Source organism: Xenopus tropicalis, chromosome 4 (assembly GCF_000004195.4).
Source record: "Xenopus tropicalis strain Nigerian chromosome 4, UCB_Xtro_10.0, whole genome shotgun sequence".
NCBI lineage: Eukaryota > Metazoa > Chordata > Amphibia > Anura > Pipidae > Xenopus > Xenopus tropicalis.
Window position 1 is genome coordinate 52357932 of NC_030680.2, and position 27951 is coordinate 52385882.

Sequence of the window (27951 nt, forward strand, 5' to 3'; positions counted from 1 at the left end):
TAGAAAATCTAGTCAGATCGGGGACCGCATCGGCTTGTTGATGCGGTCCCCGGACCGACTTTTCCTATACCTGCCGTTATAATTCGATCGTTTGGCCCCAGGGTAGGTAGGTGGGTGGGGGATATCGGGAGAAGATCCGCTCACTTGGCAACATCACCAAACGAGCGGATCTTATGGTGTATGGGGACCTTAACTCTAACAGCTTAGAGCTTTGCCCAAAACATGTAGTGGAACACACTAATAAACACTAATTGCGGCAAAGCCCTGCAGTGTCAGGTGTCCTCCATTATCTTATATGATGTCTACATGCAATTAGTGCTACAACAGGAGCACAGGAGTGATAGCCTGCTTGAATGAGGTAGCTGAACTGGAATACTGGATTTGGAAAGATTTTGGTTATCACTGATCACTGCACAATACTGTAGGTGTATTTTTTCTTGGGCTCAAAAAGAAGCAGTTTTGACAAAATTTCTGCAGTTTTTATTGGGTTTTTTACTTTAGTGCATACAGTGTATTAGGATGGGAAGAGTTCATTCTTACTGATGCATAGACATAAAAGTAAATAAATAAATCAAAAGAAAAATCAATTTTTTTTAGTCCAATTCCCAGACTGTGTCTTCTTCCTCCATTTGTAGAACATGTAAAAAGGAAGCTGTTTTCAGGGTACTCTTTCGGTAACCCAACTCTGAAACAAGAATAGAATAATAAATCAAGGGGATTTAGATCATCCGCTCTATTAAACAGGGCACACTTTACCTCTTCTATCTATTATGCAGTGTATTTTAGTATGTATGTTTAGTAAATACATCTATTTATTGTACAACACTGAGGAATATGTTGGCACTTTATAAGACATGTTTTTAATAATAATAATAATAATGATGATGATGATCATGATGTAATCAGACACAATTGTTCATATATACGGTCATCCTAATTTAGTTACATAGTTACATAGTTACATAGGGTTGAAAAAAGACCATTGTCCATCAAGTTCAACCCATCCGAGTAAACCCAGCACACAACCTATACTAACCAATCTATACACTCACATACATAAACTATATATATACAACCAGTAATACTAACTGTAGATATTAGTATCACAATAGCCTTGGATATTCTGCTTGTTCAAAAACTCATCCAGGCCCCTCTTAAAGGCATTAACAGAGTCTGCCATTACCACATCACTAGGAAGGGCATTCCACAACCTCACTGCCCTCACCGTGAAAAACCACCTACGCTGCTTCAAATGGAAGCTCCGTTTCTCTAATCTATAGGGGTGACCTCTGGTGCGCTGATTGTTTTTATGGGAAAAAAGAACATCCCCCAACTGCCTATAATCCCCTCTAATGTACTTGTACAGAGTAATCATGTCCCCTCGCAAGCGCCTCTTTTCCAGAGAAAACAACCCCAACCTCGACAGTCTAACCTCATAGCTTAAATCTTCCATCCCCTTTACCAGTTTAGTTGCACGTCTCTGCACTCTCTCCAGCTCATTAATATCCTTCTTAAGGACTGGAGCCCAAAACTGCACTGCATACTCAAGGTGAGGCCTTACCAGGGACCTATAAAGGGGCAAAAATATGTTCTCATCCCTTGAGTCAATGCCCTTTTTTATACAAGACAGCACTTTATTTGCTTTATTAGCCACAGAATGACACTGCCTGGAATTGGACAACTTGTGATCTACAAAAACCCCTAGATCCTTCTCCATTAAGGAAACCCCCAACACACTACCATTCAGTAGATAGTTCGCGTTTATATTATTCCTACCAAAGTGCATAACTTTGCACTTGTCAACATTGAACCTCATTTTCCAGTTTGCTGCCCAGTTTTCCAATTTTGTCAAATCGCTCTGCAAAGCGGCAGCATCCTGCATGGAACTTATAGTTTTGCACAATTTAGTGTCATCAGCAAAAATAGAAACAGTACTCTCTATGCCCACCTCCAGGTCATTAATAAACAAGTTAAAAAGCAAAGGACCAAGGACTGACCCCTGCGGTACTCCACTAACCACACTGGCCCAATTAGAAAATGTTCCATTTACCACCACTCTTTGTACTCTATCCTTCAGCCAGTTTTCTATCCAATTACAAATATTATGTTCTAGGCCAATATTCCTTAATTTGATCATTACCCTTCTGTGAGGTACTGTATCAAACGCTTTAGCAAAATCTAAGTAGATGACATCAACTGCCATTCCAGCATCAAGGTTCCTGCTCACCTCCTCATAAAAGGCAACTAAATTAGTCTGGCAAGATCTGTTACGGATAAAACCATGCTGGCACAAACTAATAGTATTGTGAACTGCAATGTATTCAACTATCCTATCCCTTATTACCCCTTCCAGAAGCTTTCCTACTACTGATGTCAGACTAACAGGCCTATAATTTAGTGCTTCACTGTAAAGCAGCAGAGCTTTAAGGCCACCAATTGCAGCTCCAAACAGTGGATATCACAAAATTGAAAAGAAGGCGGTGTGAATGAGCAGCGTGTGAAATTCCTTTAATTGATGGCCTGAGTACACGCTCCAAAGAATGTGGTTGGTATGTGACTTGCTCCTTTAGGGCTTGTTCTCGTGATCATTTGCTTCTCCATTTCCCTGTGTTTCACTGCAGTAAAGCACAAAAAAAATGAATCCTATTCTGTACTCACACAGGCACACGTAAGCACCAAATACATAGGGAACACAGCATGTGTGAGTACAGGCACATTAGAAAGAACAGGATGCGTTCCTTCTTGTGCTTCCCCACGGTGGAATGCAGAGAAATGGACAACAGGGAAAGGCAGAAAGGAATGCTCATAAGACGAGCCCTTACTCGAAGAATGAAGCTGAGCAGGTACTCTAGGCTGCGACACTTCATTTCAATTTTAGAAAGAGCCAGAAAGTGGCAGGGTAAGCCATTTATCTTTGCCTGGTTTTCTTCAAAAAACAAAAAGAAAGCAGACCTCAGCCCATACATAACACTACTTCATCTATTTATACCATTTTCATTAAAATATACTTTCTAGTAGTGTTATTCAGAAGTTTTGGTTTTCCTTTAATAAAAGGCAGGCATACTATACTTCACTAATTACCAGATACATTTGTAGTAGGGGCGATCGGAATGTCCTCTATAACCATATTCTTCTCCTGTTCCTCCTGATGCGAATTTTCAGAATCCAACACTTGGATTAGTGGTCTAAGAGGAGGGTATGTCAGGGAATCCCTCTCAACAGTTGCATTAAGCCCTGAAAGGTCAAGTTCAGGTGCTGATTGTCCCTTCAAGGGATCAGTTAATGTAAGAGATACTGAATGTAACGCATTGCTCAGTACTTGTTCTTCTATTTCTCTCTCCCACTCAGTATCACTATCCTCTCTGTCACCAGAAATCACTTCAATCTTTGGACGGTATATTTGCTGAAGGAAAAAAAAAATGTATGAAATTAGAATTACTCTGCTAACATAGCAGGGAAGATCCCAACTGGAATGATATGCCTGTAAAACATTTCCCAATAAGTCATCCTAAATACCTTAACTATTTTCCTTTCATAAAACAAGAGGTGAAAGAGGTTTTGCTTGTTTAGCCGCTCATTAATATTCAGGACATTACCAGCAGAGCTATTAGCCCAAGGATCTCCTAAGAGTTCAGGCTGAATACATCAGCAGAGGTGTTAGGGAGTTACTATCTTGTGCACATTGGTCTGCTGCCGGGGGGAAATCACTTTAATTTGCAGAGTACAGGTCACAAGGCTGTGGGGAACATGGAAAACATGGAAAACTAAAGCTGGCCATACCCAAGGTCACTAAACGAGCAGATTTTTCCCCAATATCAGATAGCCTCGGCCCAAATGATTGGATCACATAGATGGGATGCAGGCCATCAGGCGAGGGCCACATCGATGCGGTCCTCGTCCTGATGGGATTTTAAAACCTGCCTGATTGACATCTGGCTGATATGGCCAGATTTCGGTTGGGAGGCCCATCTGAGGGCCAACATAAACATACGCTTTTATCAGCCTTTGTATGGCCAGCTTTAGAACATGTCTAGACTCACGTCAAATTTCAAAATTACATTTTAAAAATATGTTTGCTCTTTTGAAAAATAGATTTTTGTGCAGTATTCTGCTGGAGCAGCACTTTACAAGATGATTTACCCTTCTGCTCTTCAGTTTAGCATTTTAAATAAAAAAATTCATACATGATTAATGTGCACATTCCAGACATTTCAGTTTTAGTATGTATAAATAACAACAGTTTTTACATACATACATAGCCCCCCTCATTTCAGGGCACCATAATGTTTGGGACAAAGTAATGGTTATATTACAGCAGTCATGTTTAGAACTTTGTTCCATATTCCTTGCATGCAATGGCTGCTTGAAGTCTGAAACTCATAGACATCACCAGATGCTGAGTATCTTCTCTGGTGATGCCCTGCCAAGCCTCTACTGCAGCCTCCTTCAACTCCTGCTCCCATGTTTCTTTAGCAGTATGTTTGGGATCATTACTTTGTTGCAGGATGAAGTGCTGTCCAATGAGTTAGGAGGTATTTACTGGAACTTGAGCAGATAAGATGTTTCTATACACTTCAGAATTAACTGTACGACTGCCGTCAACAATTACATGATCAATGAAGATAAGTGTGCCAGTACCTGTGGCAGCCATACATGCCCAAGCCATTACACCCCACAATGTTTAACAGATGAGCTGGTATGCTTTGGATCTTGGGCAGTTCCTTTTTGTCTGCACACATTCCTTTTACCATCACTCTGATACAGGTTAATCTTAGTCTTGTCTGTCCATTGCACCTTTTTCAGAATTCTGCAGGCTCTTTTAAGTACTTTTTTTCAAACTGTAATCTGGACATTTTTGTGGCTAACTAGTGGTTTGCATCTTGCAGTGTATCCTCTGTATTTCTGCTCATAAAGTCTTCTGCAGATATTCTCTGACAAAGACACACCTGCCTCCTGAAGAGTGTTTCTGACCTGTTGGACAAGCGTTTGAGGATTTTTCTTTACCATAGTGAGGATTCTTCCATCATCAGCAGTGGATGTCTTCCTTGGCCTACCAGTCCTTTTGTGATTACAGAGTGCACCAGTGCATTCCTTTTTATTAATGATATTTCAGACAGTTGATTTAGGTAATACTAAGGTTTGACCAATGTCTCTAATGGTTATATTCTTGGTTTTCAGCTAATGGCAGACCAAGCATATGGCGTATATTTTTGGCAAGCTAAAAAAGGCTTGGCGAAAATACCGCAAGTGTTTTTCATACGCCTGGTCTGACATTAGCCTAATAGTTTTCTTGACTTTCGTTTGCAGAGCTTTTCTCCTCATGTTGAACAATGGCAACTACAGACTGCAAATGGTAGCAGCAAGCCTCAGTATTTTATCCCTGCACTAATAAAGCAATGCAACACACCTGAGTAATCACACCTGCGAAACTAATTGCCGCTAACATTATGGTGCCCTGAAATAAGGGGGACTTTGTATAAAAAGTGGTGTAATTTCTACATGGTAAAACTGAAATGTATGCAAATAACTTTAAATTTAAGTCTGGAATGTGTACTTTAATCACATCTGAATTGTTTAATTGAGGAGCAGAGGGCTAAATCAAATAAAAATGTGTCCCAAACAAAATGTGTCCCTCTTTACCCCAAACATTATGGAGGGCGCCATATGTATTTTAAAACTCCTTTTGTGTCATCTCCCAAACTTGCTAGTATGCTGAGAGAAATAAAGCACTAGCAGCTAGTATGCTGACAGGAAAAAAACAGACCTGACCCTGGGTCATAAAAACATAAACATTTTAACATTGTTGTTAAAATACAAAAAGAGTCTTTACTATTGGCTGCTAATTATAAAAACAATTCACTTTGATCTAATACTGGTGTTATAGTTTATATTGCAGATTAGGAGTATTCTTGTGCAGATTAGGTTTGTTTGTGTCCCTATATAGCCAAATAGCTAATAGATACTGTTCATCATCTGCTCCGCATTTTCAAATCTACCAAAAAATTTTGCGTTTTTTTACAGGGGGTCAATATCAATATCTGAAACAGTATACATTCTCCCCATAAGTATTCCATTCCTTCAATAATTCATTCTGAATTTTAACTCTTTTACTGCCAAGCACGTATGGCATACGTGCTGGCAGTAAAAGGGCTTAAACGCCAACGACGTGTCTCATACGCCGTTGGCGTTTAAGCGCTGCCCTCTGCAGCGGCGGCATGTGCCGCCGCTGCAGAGGGCTTCTAACAATGACAGCCCCCCTGGGCAATGTGCCAGGGGGGCTGTCATCAGGGTCCTGCGAACCGATCGCTCGCAGGACCCTCCAGGAAGCAGCAGATGCGATCGCATCGCATCTGCTGCTTCCTGCTTCCTCCCTCTCCCCCAGCGCCGGCCCAAATGACGAAGGAGGCGATCGGTCTTCAGGAACAGGTAAGGACTTTTTTTTTTTATTGCATTTACACACTTTTACACACTTATACACACATTTACATACATTTATACACACTTACATACATTTACACACACTTACAGCACACATTTTAGCATTTTTTTATTTTATTTTATTTTTTTTTTTTTTTTCATTTTTCACACTTTTATACACTTATTTACACTCATATACACACTTACACACTATCACACAACTTTTACACATGTACACACATGTATACACAAACACTTTGGTTTTTTTTTGTTTTGCTTTTTTTTTTTTTTTTTTTCATATTACCACTTTGTTTTTATTTTCTTTTACCTAAAAACTGTTTATTTTGACAGCGTAACTATTGGATCAGATATTCTGGCCACTAATTACACTGTCATGTAACTTATTTTGTTGTTTCACTGATTTGCACAATTTTTGTGGTTTTATCACATTTTATCCCTATATAAGTGTTCCTGATCTGTTTTTAGCGTAGCTTTGCCAGGTGTAACTTTGGTGTACAAAAATAACTTTACCTATTTTGAATTCATCAGAATGTGTACTTTCCAAAAATATATGGTTTTCTGGGGGTCACTGTATAGTTAGGGGGGGGTTACTGCACATAATACACTGACGGGGCTCTGTGTGCAAAAGCTGAGCTGGCAGGCGAGAAATCCTTATGCGCTATTTTCATTTAGGGTTCAGTACATACCGCAGACTTTGGTATATCTATGCATATTGGGCATCAAACTGTTCAGTAGGCCTCTGGTGTTCCTATTTGGGGTGACTTGCCTTTGTACGCAAGAAATTGTGTGAGATAAATGCGGCAAATTGCAACATTTTTAGGCGATTTTCTGAAATCTCATAAAAACCGATAACTTTAGGAAAGCTTTGCGGCTTGGTACTTTGGTGTAGAAAGGACTCTTTACCCTTGTTGGATTTGTCAGAATGTGTACTTTCCAAAAATATATGGTTTTGTGGGGGTCTCTGTATAGTTAGGGGAAGTTTTGGCACATAATACACTGACAGGGGGCTCTGTGTGCAAAAGCTGAGCTGGCAGGCGAGAAATCCTTATGCGCTATTTTCATTTAGGGTTCAGTACATACTGCAGACTTTGGTATATCTATGCATATTGGGCATCAAACTGTTCAGTAGGCCTCTGGTGTTCCTATTTGGGGTGACTTGCCTTTGTACGCAAGAAATTGTGTGAGATAAATACGACAAATTGCAACATTTTTAGGCAATTTTCTGAAATGTCATAAAAACCAATAACTTTAGGAAAGCTCTGCAGATTGGTACTTTGGTGTAGAAAGGACTCTTTACCCTTGTTGGATTTGTCAGAATGTGTACTTTCCAAAAATATATGGTTTTGTGGGGGATCTGTATAGTTAGGGGAAGTTTTGGCACATAATACACTGACAGGGGGCTCTGTGTGCAAAAGCTGAGCTGGCAGGCGAGAAATCCTTATGCGCTATTTTCATTTAGGGTTCAGTACATACCGCAGACTTTGGTATATCTATGCATATTGGGCATCAAACTGTTCAGTAGGCCTCTGGTGTTCCTATTGGGGGTGATTTGCCTTTGTACGCAAGAAATTGTGTGAGATAAATGTGACAAATTGCAACATTTTTAGGCAATTTTCTGAAATGTCATAAAAACCAATAACTTTAGGAAAGCTCTGCAGATTGGTACTTTGGTGTAGAAAGGACTCTTTACCCTTGTTGGATTTGTCAGAATGTGTACTTTCCAAAAATATATGGTTTTGTGGGGGATCTGTATAGTTAGGGGAAGTTTTGGCACATAATACACTGACAGGGGGCTCTGTGTGCAAAAGCTGAGCTGGCAGGCGAGAAATCCTTATGCTCTATTTTCATTTAGGGTTCAGTACATACCGCAGACTTTGGTATATCTATGCATATTGGGCATCAAACTGTTCAGTAGGCCTCTGGTGTTCCTATTTGGGGTGACTTGCCTTTGTACGCAAGAAATTGTGTGAGATAAATGCGGCAAATTGCAACATTTTTAGGCGATTTTCTGAAATGTCATAAAAACCGATAACTTTAGGAAAGCTTTGCGGCTTGGTACTTTGGTGTAGAAAGGACTCTTTACCTTTGTTGGATTTGTCAGAATGTGTACTTTCCAAAAATATATGGTTTTGTGGGGGTCTCTGTATAGTTAGGGGAAGTTTTGGCACATAATACACTGACAGGGGGCTCTGTGTGCAAAAGCTGAGCTGGCAGGCGAGAAATCCTTATGCGCTATTTTCATTTAGGGTTCAGTACATACTGCAGACTTTGGTATATCTATGCATATTGGGCATCAAACTGTTCAGTAGGCCTCTGGTGTTCCTATTTGGGGTGACTTGCCTTTGTACGCAAGAAATTGTGTGAGATAAATGCGACAAATTGCAACATTTTTAGGCGATTTTCTGAAATGTCATAAAAACCAATAACTTTAGGAAAGCTCTGCAGATTGGTACTTTGGTGTAGAAAGGACTCTTTACCCTTGTTGGATTTGTCAGAATGTGTACTTTCCAAAAATATATGGTTTTGTGGGGGTCACTGTATGGTTAGGGGAAGTTTTGGCACATAATACACTGACAGGGGGCTCTGTGTGCAAAAGCTGAGCTGGCAGGCGAGAAATCCTTATGCGCTATTTTCATTTTGGGTTCAGTACATACCGCAGACTTTGGTATATCTATGCATATTGGGCATCAAACTGTTCAGTAGACCTCCGGTGTTCCTTTTTGGGGTGATTTGTCTTTATCTGATCTTTATCAAGAAATTGTGAGAGATAAATGCGGCAAATTGCAACATTTTTATGCGATTTTCGAAAATGTCATATAAATCTGCAAACTTAGGAAAGCTTTACAGCTTGGTACTTTGTAGCAATAAGAAATATTTACCCATTATAGATTCGGGGGGATGTGTATTTTCCAAAAATATATGGCTTTCTGGGGTGAATGTACTTTTTTTGTAGCATTATCCCACATAAAGGATGTAAATGTGTTGATTTTGCAGGAGCTGAAATGATAGATCATATGGGGGTATGTTCCCATTGGGGCCCCTACATGCCACATACTTAGGTAAACCTATACATATTGGGCATCAAACTGTTCAGTGGACCCCTGGCGTTCAAATTTAGGGTGTTTTATCTTGGTACCTAACACTATGTGGGAGATAAGATGCTGCAAAGTGGAAGCTTTGAGGGGATTTTTGGAAATGTCATCAAAATTGCTAACTTTAGAAAAGCTGTGCGGCTTGGTACTTTGGAGTAGAAAGACATGGGTACCCATTTTAGATTCGGGGGAATGTGTACTTTCCAAAAATATATGACTTTCTGGGGTGAGCGTACTTTTTTGTAGCTTTATCCCACATATAATGATGTAAATGTGTTGATTTTGCATGAGCTGAAATGACAGAAATGACAGTATATATGGGGGTATGTTCACATTGGGGCCCCTACATGCCACATACTTAGGTAAACCTATACATATTGGGCATCAAACTGTTCAGTGGACCCCTGGCGTTCAAATTCAGGGTGTTTTATCTTGGTACCTAATGCTATGTGGGAGATAAGATGCTTCAAAATGGAAGCTTTGAGGGGATTTTTGGAAATGTCATCAAAATTGCTAACTTTAGAAAAGCTGTGCGGCTTGGTACTTTGGAGTAGAAAGACATGGGTACCCATTTTAGATTCGGGGGAATGTGTACTTTCCAAAAATATATGGCTTTCTGGGGTGAGCGTACTTTTTTGTAGCTTTATCTCACATATAATGATGTAAATGTGTTGATTTTGCAGGAGCTGAAATGACAGAAATGACAGTATATATGGGGGTATGTTCACATTCGGGCCCCTACATGCCACATACTTGGGTAAACCTATACATATTGGGCATCAAACTGTTCAGTGGACCCCTGGTGTTCAAATTCAGGGTGTTTTATCTTGGTACCTAATGCTATGTGGGAGATAAGATGCTGCAAAGTGGAAGCTTTGAGGGGATTTTTGGAAATGTCATCAAAATTGCTAACTTTAGAAAAGCTGTGCGGCTTGGTACTTTGGAGTAGAAAGACATGGGTACCCATTTTAGATTCGGGGGAATGTGTACTTTCCAAAAATATATGACTTTCTGGGGTGAGCGTACTTTTTTGTAGCTTTATCCCACATATAATGATGTAAATGTGTTGATTTTGCAGGAGCTGAAATGACAGAAATGACAGTATATATGGGGGTATGTTCACATTGGGGCCCCTACATGCCACATACTTAGGTAAACCTATACATATTGGGCATCAAACTGTTCAGTGGACCCCTGGCGTTCAAATTCAGGGTGTTTTATCTTGGTACCTAATGCTATGTGGGAGATAAGATGCTTCAAAATGGAAGCTTTGAGGGGATTTTTGGAAATGTCATCAAAATTGCTAACTTTAGAAAAGCTGTGCGGCTTGGTACTTTGGAGTAGAAAGACATGGGTACCCATTTTAGATTCGGGGGAATGTGTACTTTCCAAAAATATATGGCTTTCTGGGGTGAGCGTACTTTTTTGTAGCTTTATCTCACATATAATGATGTAAATGTGTTGATTTTGCAGGAGCTGAAATGACAGAAATGACAGTATATATGGGGGTATGTTCACATTCGGGCCCCTACATGCCACATACTTGGGTAAACCTATACATATTGGGCATCAAACTGTTCAGTGGACCCCTGGTGTTCAAATTCAGGGTGTTTTATCTTGGTACCTAATGCTATGTGGGAGATAAGATGCTTCAAAGTGGAAGCTTTGAGGGGATTTTTGGAAATGTCATCAAAATTGCTAACTTTAGAAAAGCTGTGCGGCTTGGTACTTTGGAGTAGAAAGACATGGGTACCCATTTTAGATTCGGGGGAATGTGTACTTTCCAAAAATATATGACTTTCTGGGGTGAGCGTACTTTTTTGTAGCTTTATCCCACATATAATAATGTAAATGTGTTGATTTTGCAGGAGCTGAAATGACAGAAATGACAGTTCATATGGGGGTATGTTCACATTGGGGCCCCTACATGCCACATACTTAGGTAAACCTATACATATTGGGCATCAAACTGTTTAGTGGACCCCTGGCGTTCAAATTCAGGGTGTTTTATCTTGGTACCTAATGCTATGTGGGAGATAAGATGCTTCAAAGTGGAAGCTTTGAGGGGATTTTTGGAAATGTCATCAAAATTGCTAACTTTAGAAAAGCTGTGCGGCTTGGTACTTTGGAGTAGAAAGACATAGGTACCCATTTTAGATTCGGGGGAATGTGTACTTTCCAAAAATATATGACTTTCTGGGGTGAGCATACTTTTTACTAGCTTTATCCCACATATAATGATGTAAATGTGTTGATTTTGCAGGAGCTGAAATGACAGAAATGACAGTTCATATGGGGGTATGTTCACATTCGGGCCCCTACATGCCACATACTTGGGTAAACCTATACATATTGGGCATCAAACTGTTCAGTGGACCCCTGGTGTTCAAATTCAGGGTGTTTTATCTTGGTACCTAATGCTATGTGGGAGATAAGATGCTTCAAATTGGAAGCTTTGAGGGGATTTTTGGAAATGTCATCAAAATTGCTAACTTTAGAAAAGCTGTGCGGCTTGGTACTTTGGAGTAGAAAGACATGGGTACCCATTTTAGATTCGGGGGAATGTGTACTTTCCAAAAATATATGACTTTCTGGGGTGAGCGTACTTTTTTGTAGCTTTATCCCACATATAATAATGTAAATGTGTTGATTTTGCAGGAGCTGAAATGACAGAAATGACAGTTCATATGGGGGTATGTTCACATTGGGGCCCCTACATGCCACATACTTAGGTAAACCTATACATATTGGGCATCAAACTGTTCAGTGGACCCCTGGCGTTCAAATTCAGGGTGTTTTATCTTGGTACCTAATGCTATGTGGGAGATAAGATGCTTCAAAGTGGAAGCTTTGAGGGGATTTTTGGAAATGTCATCAAAATTGCTAACTTTAGAAAAGCTGTGCGGCTTGGTACTTTGGAGTAGAAAGACATGGGTACCCATTTTAGATTCGGGGGAATGTGTACTTTCCAAAAATATATGACTTTCTGGGGTGAGCGTACTTTTTACTAGCTTCATCCCACATATAATGATGTAAATGTGTTGATTTTGCAGAAGCTGAAATGACAGAAATGACAGTTCATATGGGGTATGTTCACATTGGGGCCCCTACATGCCACATACTTAGGTAAACCTATACATATTGGGCATCAAACTGTTCAGTGGACCCCAGGCATTCATATTTAGGGTGTTTTATTTGGTTACTTTATGACCTGTAGGAGATAAGATACTATAGACTAGAAGCTTTGAAGCGATTTTTAAAAAAAATCACAAATTTTGATAAAAACCAATAACTTTAGGAAAGCATTGCGACTTGATAGTTTGGAGTAGACAGACAGTTGTGCCTATTCTGTATTCCCCAGAATCTGTTCTTTCCAAAAATGTACAATTTTCTGGGATAAACCTTCTGTTAGTGGAATTTTGGCCTTGAAATCCAAAGTATGCAGTTTTTTTGGAGCAGTGCTTTGGGAATTTGGTAGTGTACTGCTGGGAGTTTTTGACCTATACAAGTGAGAAATCTCCATAAAACTATATATATTTGGTATTGGCACGTTCAGGAGACATGGGACTTTCCAAATCAGTTGTATATTCGTGCATAAAATAATTTTTGTTTCTAGTATGTGTGATTATATTATGGAAAATTTGATTTTTTTTGCATTTTTAGACATTTAGAAGCCTATATCTTGTTACAGAATTGGAATTACACAAAAATTCTACCATATTTTGAAAGCTTAGGTTGTTCTGAAAAAAACGATATATTGTTTTCCTTGGTAAACTAAAAGTCCCCCCGAGGAAAGGCCCCTAAAGTGAAACAGTGCAAAATGTTCAAAAACTGTCTGGCAATACAAGTTCCGCTTTGACCAAAATGGCTGGCAGTAAAAGGGTTAAAGAGAGAAACAAAGTGTAAAAAAGCCTAAATATGAGGAGCTCACCAGTAACAAGCTGGGTCTGGGTGCTCTGCCCCAGACCGTCAGCTTAGGGAGGCAAACAATACCACAATAGATCACTTTTCATGTTTGTGAAACTTTTAAATTGATGTGTTTACCCTGACTATGTTTTCAAGCCTGACTATACTAATAGTGTTGGAAAAATCCTTGTTATATAAAAAAAAAAAAAAAATGTGCTTTTTGCGGGATGCTTCTTGACTGCATGCTTAAATCTATTGTGGTAATTGCTTCTACATCCTAAAAACTGAACTTCTAATCTAATGAAGCACTATAGCAAAAAAAGGGAACGTTGTACTCACCACTAGATTTTTAACCATTTTTAAGCAGATACGAACAAACAATCCCTGTTTTGTTTAAAGGGCAGGTCATTATTTAGTAGCTTAATGTACAAAATGTCTTATGGTTCTATATATGTTGATATTAAGTGACTGAATAGGACATAGTTTTATTCTATTGTCGTAGTCTCCCACCTAATGGTTTATAGGACATGCATTTTGTACATTAAGCTACTAAAAATGCCCTGCCTTTAGGGATTGTTTGTCCATATATTGAAAAAAATTCTACCTGGCCAACTACGTTGGGCACTATATTTAGAACGTCCCTACTTTGCATGAGATGAGTCTCATATTTAAATGTTCATTTTCATGATAGCTCCCCTTTAAGAATTTTGTAAAGATGTTCAGGCCATATTACAGACAATCAGAAAATCAAATTACCTTATGCATGTTTGCATTGTCGCTTGCAAAAAGTTCCGGAACATCTACTTCTTCTAAATCTGGCAAATCCTAAAAAAAAAACTTCTCATGTTAGACATGGTAAATACATTGATACATAAAGTTCATGAGCATTAGAAAGCACAGGAATAAAAATCGTCAAATGCCAGTAGCACTCAAGAATCACACATTTACAGCACATAGCAATCTAAAGAGGTAGAGAAATTAACTTCCAATTTTGCATGCATGCAAAGAGAAATATGTAACTTACTAAGTTGGTTTGGCAAAGGAATAAATAGAAAATACAAATGAACATCTTAGAAAGAGCAATGCAGGTAAAGACTTTTCTTCTGATAGTTAAAGAAAGGCTCTTATAATATAGAAAATGTTTATGTACTATGCTGTAAATGGCATCCTTCTAAATGGCTGTCACATATATTAAACCCACTGCAGCAGGCAGAAGATCTCAAGTGGCCAGTAGCAGGAGAAGTGGCTGTGAAACTTTACAAGTCACAGGAAACTCCATACTGAGAAAGGGAATTGCTCCCTTATCTTTATATGGTACTACTTATCAATGACTTCAAATAGCCTTATAAATTAAAGTAGGGTACATTATCCTCTATAGTAGAACTATGTGCATGTTATAAAAGCTGGGAACCCGCATTACTGCATCTATGTCAATAACTGGTAGTGCTATATCACTTCTGACCAAAGTTCCATGCATTTTGAAAATGATGGCTTATTCAGAGATGTCTGGAGCAATTAAAATGCCTCATCTATCATGAACAGCTAATTAGCTTTTTTAAATGTTCAGTGATAAAAGTGAAAGTTGGGAGAATTTAAAAAAACAAAACTGGTTACAGTTAAAAAAACACAACGTTTTAATAAACCTATTGTGATTGAATGTCACATACCAGATATACACAGGCCGGTAAAAGCTGCCAACTGTGGCCAGATATCTATTGGGACCACATCAACATGAAAATGCAGTCCTTGCCTAGCAGGTCTCTGTGGGCCCAAAATATGATCTGACCATTGGCCCACAAATTCTCTGTCTGGACAGGAATATAAAACAATAAGGCAATTACTACTAGTTAAAAAAGAGACTGAATGCCATAAAAAGATTTTTCTGGTAGAAAAAAAAATATGAATTACAAATCCTAAGACCCTAGTGTCATTTGGGAGAAAACAATATACAGCCAGGCTGTTTTATCAGTTGTTGTCATCAAAATATTAACTGAGAGAGCCAGGAAATGTAACTGTGGTACAAACAATGTGCAAAAAATACCACAAGAAAGCATGAAGCATGATCTTACATACATCAACAAATAGCTTTTCTGTCTCTCTAAGGGGAATGGTTTCGACATCCTCTTCATCTCCCAGGCGCGTTGTTAAGGAAAACTGACCTTTCAAGTCCACAGGTGAGACTTTGTGAAAAATAAAAACAGGGCATTTGTAACACAGGGTAGAATGATGTGTTATAAGAGTGATATCTAAATTAATTAGGAACTATTATAAATTTATTGTACAGATGTAGTAAAGGACTGTAGCTTGCTTCAGAGCTTGCAGACCACTGTGTAGGCAAAAGCAATTTTAATGGGGCCATTACTGGGAGTGTCGGTTATGGCATTACAAAACAGCCTTATTGGCAATTAAATAGTTGTAATGTGTAAAACACAGGCTGTATAGGAACTGTTATTAATATAAACATCTGTATTGCCATCTTTAAATAATAGTGCATATTAAAGGTTGCACTACACTATTAGAGTATCTTCCCTATATATACTTTTAACAACATACCTTGTCCTGTTTCAGCTGTGCATAATGTGGACTGCTGATGAAGTTTAGCTTCCTTTTGGTAAATGACTTCTAGTTTTCCACCAGGTGATAATTCATGTTGTCCCTGCTCATGCATACTAACATTTGGGGTGCAAGCACCAGAGGGGGAGTTCTTCTCACCAATGTCTGAATATGTACATATTTCCTCACCAGCCTCTAACGTCTCCTTTACAAACTGCTGGATTTTTTCCTTAGACTCCTCATTTTGGTAATGACCCATTTGCTTTTCTTCAATTTCTTTGGGCTGCTCCCCTTCAAATAATAACAAAGTTTTAGACAGAGCAACTATTTGGAGAAAAGGGTGCTTGCCAATTGCTGTTATCATTGAATTTGACAACATGCTCATGTTTACCTATACTGTAGGTTGATTTTAAATGAAGGTTCTTTAAAACTTTATATATCATCAAATATATCATCTTTGTTATGGTTTTTGAATGAATATGTTTGGTCTCTGTTCTACCCATTTAACAACAGCAGATTGAATGAACAAATGAACAGTAAATGGGCTGAAATATAAAATAAAATATTGAACAACATTACTAACAATAATTCTCTAAACTAATAATTACTATAAATCCAGCAACCACAAAGCATTTTGAATGTCAACTAGGGCAAAAAAAGGATGTTGAATATCCAAAAGCCATTAAAAAAGCAGAATCTGGGGGGAACATGCACGCAGCACACCAGGCAAGATGTGTCTGTGAAGGCTCCGTACCCACACCACATTAAATAGTGGAAAATATTGGCCAAACCACACAAGATCAGCACAGGAATGCTAAATAATAAACTCCTGCTCACAGTGATGGCACCGCCATTGGCAAAAATGAAACAGCAACTACAGATGTTGATGTTTCAGTGAAGCTCTATAGAAAACTCACAGGCGCCATCTTTACCAACGTGCACAGAATAAGAGCAGGACATAGACCCACCACCTCTCTCCAGAGAAACACAGGCTGCACTTCAAACAGTAAAGACTCTATTTAAAAGTGAGTTAACAAGGAGAGGTAACCTGCAAGTAAAGGGTCCCAGAATCAGCAACATACCTTTTACAGTTAATGAAAGGGGTACTGCATCAGCTACTTCCCAATTACCCTGACAATCATTTACATACAGAAATAATACATAGAGCTCTGGGCTGTTCGCGTAACCCAGTTTACCCAGTGACATTGTGCTAAAATTACATCATGTGAAAATAAGAGACCTAGCTTTACAAGGAGCCCACATGACCCCCAAATATAAGTTACCATACAACATACAACTTTACACAAAAATTTCACCTACAACCCTTCAAAAGCAACGCCAAACGAAACCAGTTACTACTACACTTATACAGCAGTGTTAACTATACAATTCCTATGGAAAGGCCAGAGCCATAAAACTCATATGCCAGAAGCGGGTAGAAGGTACCACAACAAATTTGGATACAGACAGACGGTCATCATTTACCTCACCTCATCCAGATCCATAGTGGACTACGATCACTTCTAATACAGAAACAGAAACGGCCTCTTCTAAGTTACCCTTCTAAGGAACAAAGACCACCTAGACCAGGAGTCAATGGAGACCACATCTGAGGTTTACAGATACTGCCACCTTAGTTACTCCTCGGACATGAGACGTCCAAAAATCCTGTGATCAACATTTCAGCAGTTTATTGACAAAAACATTTTTAAATCCAGTCACGGTAATGCTAATAATGTACCATATCCTTCTTTATTAACATAGGGCAATAATCGCCTAATCTGCCACTGAACCCGGTGGTAACGGGAAGTTGCTACCCCACTGAGAGCACCTCTCTGTGTCCCCTCCCAGAGGAGAAAGGTGATTTAGTGATTACCTGCAAGTGTTAACTTACTGTAACACACCAAGTTTTACTTTTATGTTCTTAACATGTTTTATATATGTTTCACTGGTTTAGCGGCTGGGACCATAACGTTGTGCATAGTCATGACCTAACGATGACTGTACTGGATCTACAGACCCCTTCGCCCATTCGCCCCGTGTGAAGATTAAACAAGAGCTTATTAGATGACCCAGATTGCATTAAATATATTTCACAGGAAACGCTCCTGTTAAAAAAAACTCCAATTCCGAAACATCTCCAGTTTGGGTATGGGTAGCACATAAAGCATCCATTAGGGGCTGTTTGATCCAGTATGCATCTAGAAAGATGAAAGAAAGATTACAAACACAATCCCTCCTTGCATCCGAAATCACATGAACAAAGTAAAAACTAAAAGCCTGCCAAATAGCAAGTGCAGAACATGCCATCCACAAAACTAATCATAAATTTTATCTACCTGTATATGCTAACAAGCCAGATAAGATGCTGGCTAATCTACTAAAATCTCATAGCAAATGCAACATTATATAAAAAAATCAGAAACAAGATGGACATATCTCCTCTAATCCCAAGATGATAGCATCAACATTTATGACCTATTATCAATGACTCTATAACTCCATGAATGACATAAACACCACAGCTACAGACTCATTTCTCAAAAAATATGCACTAACCCCAACTCTAGAAACCAAACATAGAAGGCGATAAAACAAACAATTAAAAAACTAAAATTAAATAAAGCCCCAGGTCCAGGGGCTTTTACTCTCTTTATAAAACAATTTTAAAGCCAACTAATCCCTCATTTACTTTTTTAACACATTACTATAGGCCACCCTCTCCCACCAGAAATGAATAAAGGAAGATTAACAATAATAACAAAAAACAAAAAGATCCACTATCCCCCAAAAATTATAGGCCAATTTAATTTCTTAACATAGACATAAAATTATTAACTACTATATTAGTCTCTCGATTGAATAAGATCTTAACTACCATAATTTATCAGGACCAAATAGTATATGTCCCATCCTGGCAAGCCCCTAACAATATACAAAAAACTCTTAATTTGACTGCATATGCATATAAAACACATACCCCTTTGTGCTCGCTAGCACCTGATATTGGAAAAGCTTTCGATACGCTAGACTGCCGTTACCTATTTACTCTCTTGGAAACTATAGGACTCGACCCTGGCAGATAAATACAAAAATGAAGAAAACAGCAGCACTCTGGTTGTTTTGAAAAATGTGAATCTTTACTCAAGTGCCAAAGGCAACGTTTCGGGCTTCCCTCCAGCCCTTTATCAAGGCTTGATAAAGGGGACAAGGCTTGCGAGGGGACATGATTACTCTGTACAAGTACATTAGAGGGGATTATAGGCATTTGGGGGATGTTCTTTTTTCCCATAAAAACAATCAGCGCACCAGAGGTCACCCCTTTAGATTAGAGGAAAGGAGCTTCCATTTGAAGCAGCGTAGGTGGTTTTTCATGGTGAGGGCAGTGAGGTTATGGAATGCCCTTCCTAGTGATGTGGTAATGGCAGATTCTGTTAATGCCTTTAAGAGGGGCCTGGATGAGTTCTTGATCAATCAGAATATCCAAGGCTATTGTGATACTAATATCTACAGTTAGTACTAGTGGTTGTATATATAGTGTATGTATGTGAGTGTATAGATTGGTAGGTGTGGGTTAAGTGTGCTGGGTTTACTTGGATGGGTTGAACTTGATGGACACTGGTCTTTTTTCAACCCTATGTAACTATGTAACTATGTAACATTTTTCAAAACTGCTGTGTTCTTCATTTTTGTATTTATCTGCCCGGGCAGTGGGTACAGCGTGCACCTGGGGCTGAAAGAAGCTATTTTCACTGTGTAAGCACATGTTAACTGATTCTATAGGACTCGACCCTATCATCATTAAGAATATACTACTGCACTACTATAGCTCAGCGCAACCTACCGACCACCAGCCACTTGGGATATATAAATATCCACAGAGGCACAAGACAAGGGTGCCCCCTATCCCCTGTCCTATTTACCCTAGCGTTGGAGAACCTAACAAGAGCAGGGAAAATGTTGTTCAAGACCTCAAAATAAAGGACAGAGAATATAAATTATCTTGATTTGCAGATGATTTATAGGTACACTTAACAAAACATCTCACCTCATTACCTAACATTTTGCAAAAGTCTCTGGATTGACAATTAACCCCCGACAAATCTGAAATGCTAACTTAAACTTACAGAATTTAATTTTGGGTTTAAAATACAGACTGAATCCCTACAATATCTAGAAGTTAAACTTAGACCCCATTTAGCATCACTCTATAAGACTAAATTTCCCCTCACTAATCAAATCTTTAACACAAGATCTGCTAAAAGGGGACAAATACAATATCTCCTGGATCAGAAGAATACACTGTGTTAAAATGGGACTGTTGCCAAAGATCCTTTATCAGTTTAGAATTTTACCTACAAAAGTACCATCACAAGATCTGCACAAACTCATGTAGCGAAACAAGCACCCAAGAATTTCTAAGCAAACAGCGTATCTACACAAAGCAAATAGAGACCTTCCAACAACCAGTTTGATGAAAATACTATTGGGCAGCCAAAGTAACGCAAACTGCACCCACACATGTGGGAGCTCACGCCCCATTGTGGGTGCAAATAGAAGATTACCTGATATACCCATACTCATAATATTATAATTATATTATAATTATAATGTGGTTACAAAAGATACCCTTCAATCACCTTGGTGACCCATCTCCAATCACAATGGACATGTTTCATATATGGCATGCACTACAAAATAAGTTCCATTTAATCTCTATGCCATCACCATTAATCCCTCTGATAAATCACTAGGACTTCTTCCCACCCGGATCTTCCAAGCGAACATTCTCATGGTGGACCAGCAAAGGGGTAACAACTCTGTACTCACTGACCAAACGTGGCAAACCATGCACTCTACTGCAAATAATGGAAAAATTTCAACCTCCGCCACAAGAAAATTTCAAAGCTGTACAATTGGCTCACTATATACAACATCAAGCAAAGCAATGTGAACAAAATACCCTAAGAACATCAAGCCTGGAAGCCATAAGTCGACAATTCCTGCTACAACTGGGAACCCTCAGCTTAGTGTACAAAACCTTCAATCAACCCTCTCTGAACAATAAAGAACTTAAAGGAGAAAGAAAGGTAAAAACGAAGTAAGCTTTGTCAGAAAGGTCTATGTAAATACAGCCATAAGCACTAAAGCCCATACACCTTAAGATCCGCTCACTTGGCCATGTCACCAAGCGAGCGGATCTTCTCCCGATATCCCCCACCTACGGGTGGGTGATATCGGGAGAATCTAGGCTAACTATTGAGAGAACTGAACCGAAGTTTCCTTCCGAAGTTAACTAGCGACTGAAGCAATGCGTATGCCATCCCACCGGCAATTCCCATTCTTGCCGGCGGGATACTATGTCGGGGAGATTAGTCACCCGCGGTAGTTAAGATTTATCACAGGCAACTAATCTCCCGGTGTGCCACTGCCCTTAGAGTAGAGGAACGGAGCTTTCATTTGAGGCAGCGTAGGTGGTTTTTCAGGGTGAGGGCAGTGAGGTTGTGGAATGCCCTTCCTAGTGATGTTGCAATGGCAGATTTTGTTGATGCATTTAAGAGGGGCCTGGATGAGTTCTTGAACACGCATAGTATCCAAAGCTATTGTGATACTAAAACCTACAGTTAGTATTAATGTTGGTATACATGGTTTAAGTATGTGAGCGTATAAATAGGTTAGTATAGGTTTGAGTGTGCTGGGTTTACTTGGAAGGATTGAACTTAATGGACTTTTTTCAACCCTATGTAACTATGTAATAAATAGAAAACTGGTACAAATATTAGTGCTGAACCCACTGTACTAAATACAAAATAAAATAAAGGGCATTTATTTAACACCTTTCTCTTCTTTCTCCTTTTGGTTCCTTCTCTCCTCTGCTGCCCTTCTGATCTCAGATAAAGCATCAATACTATCCTGGATCTTCTTTCTTTCTCTGGTTTCCCACTGTTCTCTTTCGTCTTTTTCTGCTTCTCGACCACCTCTAAACCAGGCTTCAGCACAAGCCCTGGAAATTACATGCAAGTTTTTAAAACCATAAATAGCACTCATGCTGCAGCTGCCCACCACCACCAACTTAATATGAAAAAAATTAATTATAGACATGGCATAGTTACCTGTCTTTTGGAAAGATTGGTCTGTCATCCAAATAAGTTAACTTTTGTAATTGGACTGTGACTATTTTTCTGTAATTGGGTATCTTCTTTGTAAGTTCATTTCCCATCAAGTTCAAAACATGCTAAAAGAAGCAACACAAAATATATTTTAGAATTTAGAAGTCAAACAATTTTTAGCCATTTAAATCATCTAACATCAACAAAAGTAGAAATTTGAGTGATTTATTTTACATGTTTAAATTGTCCCTTGAAATAGCAATGTATTTTGTGATTCTCCACATATTTCTATATGGATACAAGGAATATAAGAAATTCAAGGAGAAAGAAACCCTAAAATACTGAGGGGAAGCTTACTGATGAGCAACCCCTCAGTGACAAATCACCCCTGGTCTGTGTGATGGTGAACACAGCACTGTCAGTTTTGTCCCTCATCCTAGCTATCCCTTGTGCATGGTTCTGAAAGAAACTATACTTTTGGAGAGAAAAAAAAAGTTTCTGTTTTACCTATGGCAATTCTAAATACTGACAGGATGTAGCATGTTGAGAATGGCACTGTCCTGCTGTTCATGCCCACTTTGAACTAGATGTGCATAAGAACTAAAATCTTTTTGTACCTTTTAATCCCATAAAATAAGAACAAGCTATTAAAAGGTGTGCTAAAAGAACAGCTTCAGAAAAAATAAATGTAAATGATCAAAAGCCCATGTTTTCTTTAAAGCTACAGAACAACACTGCCTGTCTAAGTCATACCAAGTCTGGCATTTTCTGAAGGATGTTAATTACTGCAGGGTCATCCAGTTTATTGTGGGATAGATCCAGGACCCGGATGCTTGGGCAATCCTCCAAGTGCTGTACATCTTCTAATGTATGCAACTGATTGTAAGCAATCTGAAGGGTTGAGAGAACCTTGAGACATGCTGGAAACACACAGAATGAATTATTGACTACAGCAGGATGGCTACTAGTGCCCTATTTTACAGTAGAAGATATTATCTAAATTTGTTAGTCTGATTTCACACTAACAAATTTAGCCACTCACATAGATTTTCAATGGTCTTGATGCAATTGTTGGAAAGATTGAGAGTGTCCAGCTTTTGCAAATGGTCAAGATTTTCAATTTTGTGAACCAAGTTTTGATGTAAGAAGAGACACCGCAGCTCAGTCTGTGCATCCAGGTTTTCAATCTTCGTCAGACCATTGCATTCTAGCCACAAACACTTCAGGCCTGTGTACTCTTCTAGATTCTCAACACACATAAATCCTAGGTATGGAATTAAAAGTAGATAACAACAAATTCATTATATCCTAAATTTAATGTGGCAATGTTATTGCAGAGTTATAAAACTTCATTTACACAAAGGAATTTCAGCCTTATTTTGTCTCGTATTATACAGTTGCCTGATTACTTCTTTATGTTTACCTACAAATAATATGGTCTACTTTAGGAAACAAATTTTTAAATGTACTTATTATTCTTGCATAGGGATACTATGTCTTGGTACACACCAGCCTATTTTTGTTCTTAGAAGTCTATCATGCTTTAAGGTGGGTATTTTATAGGGTTTTAAGGCACATAGGGTGTTTTGTCCCCATGTGCCACTGGCATTACTTACAGGACCAAAAATACAAAACAGAATCAAATACAATTCAACTGCATATTTTAAAAACATTTAGGTTAATGGCACAGAGGGCATTTTCTCTCAAAAATAACCATTCATTGAAAAGAATTATAAATGCCATGGCACATGGTATGCTTTCCAGACAGAATTTTTAAAGCATAGTCTTAGGGGCTGATTTACTAAGACACGATTTCGAATCCGAATTGGAAAAATTCCGATTGGAAACGAACATTTTGCGACTTTTTCGGTAATTTTGCGATTTTTTCGTATTTTTTGCGATTTTTTCGGCGTCTTTATGATTTTTGCGTAAAAACGCGAGTTTTTCGTAGCCATTACGAAAGTTGCGCAAAGTCGCGATTTTTTCGTAGTGTTAAAACTTAAAAGGCGCAACGTTTCGCGCAAGTTTTAATGCTACGAAAAAATCGCAACTTTGCGCAACTTTTGTAATGGCTACACATACATTTAAACAGAAAAACATTATGTTGTACTGTTTTCTAAGGTGCCTCCATCTTTTTCCTCAACACCCATGAATTTCTCTGCATTCTCTGCTGAAAACCATTCTAGTGGACATCCTTATTATACAGCTAAGCAATTCCCCACTTATATTTCCCATCACTTACCTTTGTAGTGGAGATACAACGTATCGTTTAAATATGGTGTGCTGTATAGTTTCTGCTGTTTACAAATCTCTCGCAAGACCTTTTTGGTCATCCTTAAAAAGAAAAAAGGTAATTATTTTGTATTTTTAACAAATTGTAAAGGGGAGAGTGCCTGATAATTTCAACTTACATATTTATCAGCAGCTACTGCAGGATATAACAAGGCATGTAATCATTAATTAATTATCAAACACCAATGTACATATCACTCAGACACTTAATATAAATAATACTACTACCACTGGAGTATACTGCAGTTCTTCAAAAGGAACTAAATCTACAGTGTATCTAATACAAGGTTAAGTCTTAAAGTGTATCAATGAATAAGCCAATATATATATATATATATATATATATATATACGCACACAAAAAGACCAGCAACACCGAGTTATATTCCAAAAAGGTCAATTGTGTATTAAAAACGCATGAACAGCTTGTATATATATATATATATATATATATATATATCTCAACAAAACGATCCGCACTCCAGACTTCTCCATAAACCGCTGTAGAATAGTGCCCGGGTGCAGCTTGGGATATATCACAAATTCAACGAATAGTAAGCGCACTCCAGGGTCTAAAGCAAATTGGACATAATGTCACACAAAACTCCAAAAATGGGCTGGACAAAATTATTGGCACCCTTAACTTAATATTTGGTTGCACACCCTTTGGAAAAAATAACTGAAATCAGTGGCTTCCTATAACCATCAATAAGCTTCTTACACCTCTCACTGGGAATTTTGGACCACTCTTCCTTTGCAAACTGCTCCAGGTCTCTTTTATAGGAATTTTAAGATCTCTCCACAGATGTTCAATGGGATTTAGATCTGGACTCATTGCTGGCCACTTCAGAACTCTCCAGCGCTTTGTTGCCATCCATTACTGGGTGCTTTTTGACGTATGTTTGGGGTCATTGTCCTGCTGGAAGACCCAAGACGCAAACCCAGCTTTCTGACACTGGGCTCTACAGTGTGACCCAAAATCTTTTGGTAATCCTCAAATTTCATAATGCCTTGCACACATTCAAGGCACCCAGTGACAGAGACAGCAAAACAACCCCAAAACATCATTGAACCTCCACCATATTTCACTGTAGGTACTGTGTTCTTTTCTTTGTAGGCCTCATTTTCGGTAAACAGTAGAATCTCCTTTACCAAAAAGCTCTATCTTGGTCTCATCTGTCCACAAGACGTTTTCCCAGAAGGATTGTGGCTTGCTCAAGTACATTTTGGCAAACTGTAGTCTTGCTTTTTTATGTCCCTGTGTCAGCAGTGGGGACCAACTGGGTCTCCTGCCATAGCGTTTCATTTCATTTAAATGTCTACGGATAGTTGGCGCTGACACTGATGCTCCCTGAGCCTGCAGGACAGCTTTAATTTCTTTGGAACTTGTTTGGGGCTGCTTATCCACCATCCAGACTATCCTGCGTTGCAAACTTTCATCAATTTTTCTCTTCCATCCACGCCCAGGAAGATTAGCTACAGTGCCATGGGTTGCAAACTTCTTGATAATGTTGCGCACTGTGGACAAGGCAAATTTAGATCTCTGGAGATGGACTTGTAACCTTGAGATTGTTGATATTTTTCCACAAATTTGGTTCTAAAGTCCTCAGAAAGTTCTCTTCTCCTCTTTCTGTTGTCCAGACATACAATGCAAAGACTAAGTGAACTTCTCTCCTTTTTATCTGCTTTCAGGTGTGATTTTTATATTGCCCACACTTACTTGCCCCAGGTGAGTTTAAAGGAGCATCACATGTTTGACACAATCTTATTTATCCACAATTTTGAAAGGGTGCCAATAATTTTGTCCAGCCCATTTTTGGAGTTTTGTGTGACATTATGTCCAATTTGCTTTTTTTCCTCCCTTTTTTTTCTGTTCCAATACACAAAAAGGGAATAAACATGTGTATAGCAAAACATGTGTTACTGCAATACTTTTCTGTGAGAAATATATATATAAGGAAAGGAAAGAAAAAATACCAGCATAGTTATTACCTAGGCCCAGTCTCCTTCTCCTTGTTGCTGCTGTCCTCACAGTCCCCACTTTTTTTACAGTTACTTCCAGTCAAAGGTTTGCAGACTGTACACAAAAAGTAAAGTAAATAAACGGTTAACAGTAGGCATCTGGTCCTGTTAATTGGAGTGTTACATCTTTAGCAAACTTGCTCTGAACTGTACATAGGCAGCCAACTTTCACTTGTTTTTCGGAATTAGGAAAAAGATTTCTTGTGTGTTTTGCCCTATTCTGTATATGAAAAGCTCTTATTCAAGCTAAGCATTAAAAGGTTAGCTTTTCATACAATACTGTGCACACAAGGGTTAATGTATATACCCTTTATCTCTGCACTACCAAGAAGATAGAGTCACCCAGATTTTTCGATTATTTTTTTTGGTGGCATAAACAATGCCTTACTCCATTTATTGTGATAAATGTAAAAAAAAAAAAAAAAAGCATTACTAAGTAGTCCTTACTAAAACATAACAAAATCTGTCATATGAATGAGGCCTTGTGGTTAAACTTGCCAGTTTATGTTTCCACTATATATTTCCACTTCCCTGGTTCACCTTTACATTAACTTTTGGTATGTTATGTAATGCCTTATTCCTAGCAACTTTGCAACTGGCTATCATTATTTTTAGTTTTTGAGTTATTTGCCTTTCTCTTCTGCCTCTTTGCAGCTTTCAAATAAGGGGGGGGGGGGGAAGCCCCCAAAAGCCCCAGTACTATAGCTCTGTTACTGTTACATTTTGCTACTTATCTTTCTATACAGGCAAAAGACAAGTTGGAAACTGTTCCAGAGTATCAATATCTGCATTACATTTAACAGACCAAAATCTTAAAACTCAAATAGACATGTAGCACTTGTTATTAAATGTCAGGCTAAAGGGAGTGGGTACCCTTCGGGTCCCATACCTACATACAAAGGTTATGCTGTCTGGAGTTAGACAATATTATTGTACCTGGTGCAGCATTTCCGTCGGTCACACAGTGCTCGTTAGGAAGTGAATTCATTATCTGGCAGCGATCTTTCTCTTCAACAAACTCAGCACAGACTGACTGCATCTCTCTCCTGCACACAGACGAGCAACCCCTGAGAAAACTAACGAGCACCCGCAAACACGCAGCCTATAATGCAATGAATAGGAATCGCTCGATTGAGAAACTACAACTAAAACAGCAGTACGTTCGGCGTCTCCTGTTACTATGGCAACGCGGATTCAGGGAGAGCGAAAACTCCCAGAATTCGCGGCAACCGGAAATGTCTTGTCCTAGCAACTGAGTTAATTGTTTGGGCCGAAGAGTGGGGCTGGATTGAGACTAAATTTTTGTAAGAGACAATTCTTCTAAATCCTCCGTAAAGCAGAGTGAACAGCCTTGGGTCGGATTATTAGAATTGAAATGTACCCAGTGTTAGTCCTGCAGGGCGGGAAGCCCTAGGGGTTAGGTAGGTTGGGGTTGGTGGGTGTACAGTACTTTACGTAGACGGGCAGGTGTATTATAGGGATTCTCACTCATTCTTCGTGTCCCTCCCCTAAGCTTCTAATAAATGTGCCCTCAGCCTT

General features: G+C 38.8%; 1 protein-coding gene across 1 annotated transcript; it reads right to left on the bottom strand.

Moving 5' to 3' along the window:
- Window positions 1-457: 457 nt before the first annotated feature.
- Window positions 458-27807, bottom strand: dnaaf1 (dynein axonemal assembly factor 1). Its single transcript, XM_004913536.4, has 12 exons — window positions 27349-27807; window positions 26383-26467; window positions 24342-24433; window positions 23142-23363; window positions 22853-23019; window positions 22103-22224; window positions 21827-21993; window positions 15990-16280; window positions 15510-15616; window positions 14193-14261; window positions 3082-3403; window positions 458-685 (listed from the first exon to the last, which is right to left on the bottom strand). The coding sequence occupies exons 1-12, from the start codon at window positions 27449-27451 to the stop codon at window positions 594-596; spliced, it is 1839 nt and encodes a 612-aa protein (XP_004913593.2). The 5' UTR covers window positions 27452-27807; the 3' UTR covers window positions 458-593.
- Window positions 27808-27951: the final 144 nt, after the last annotated feature.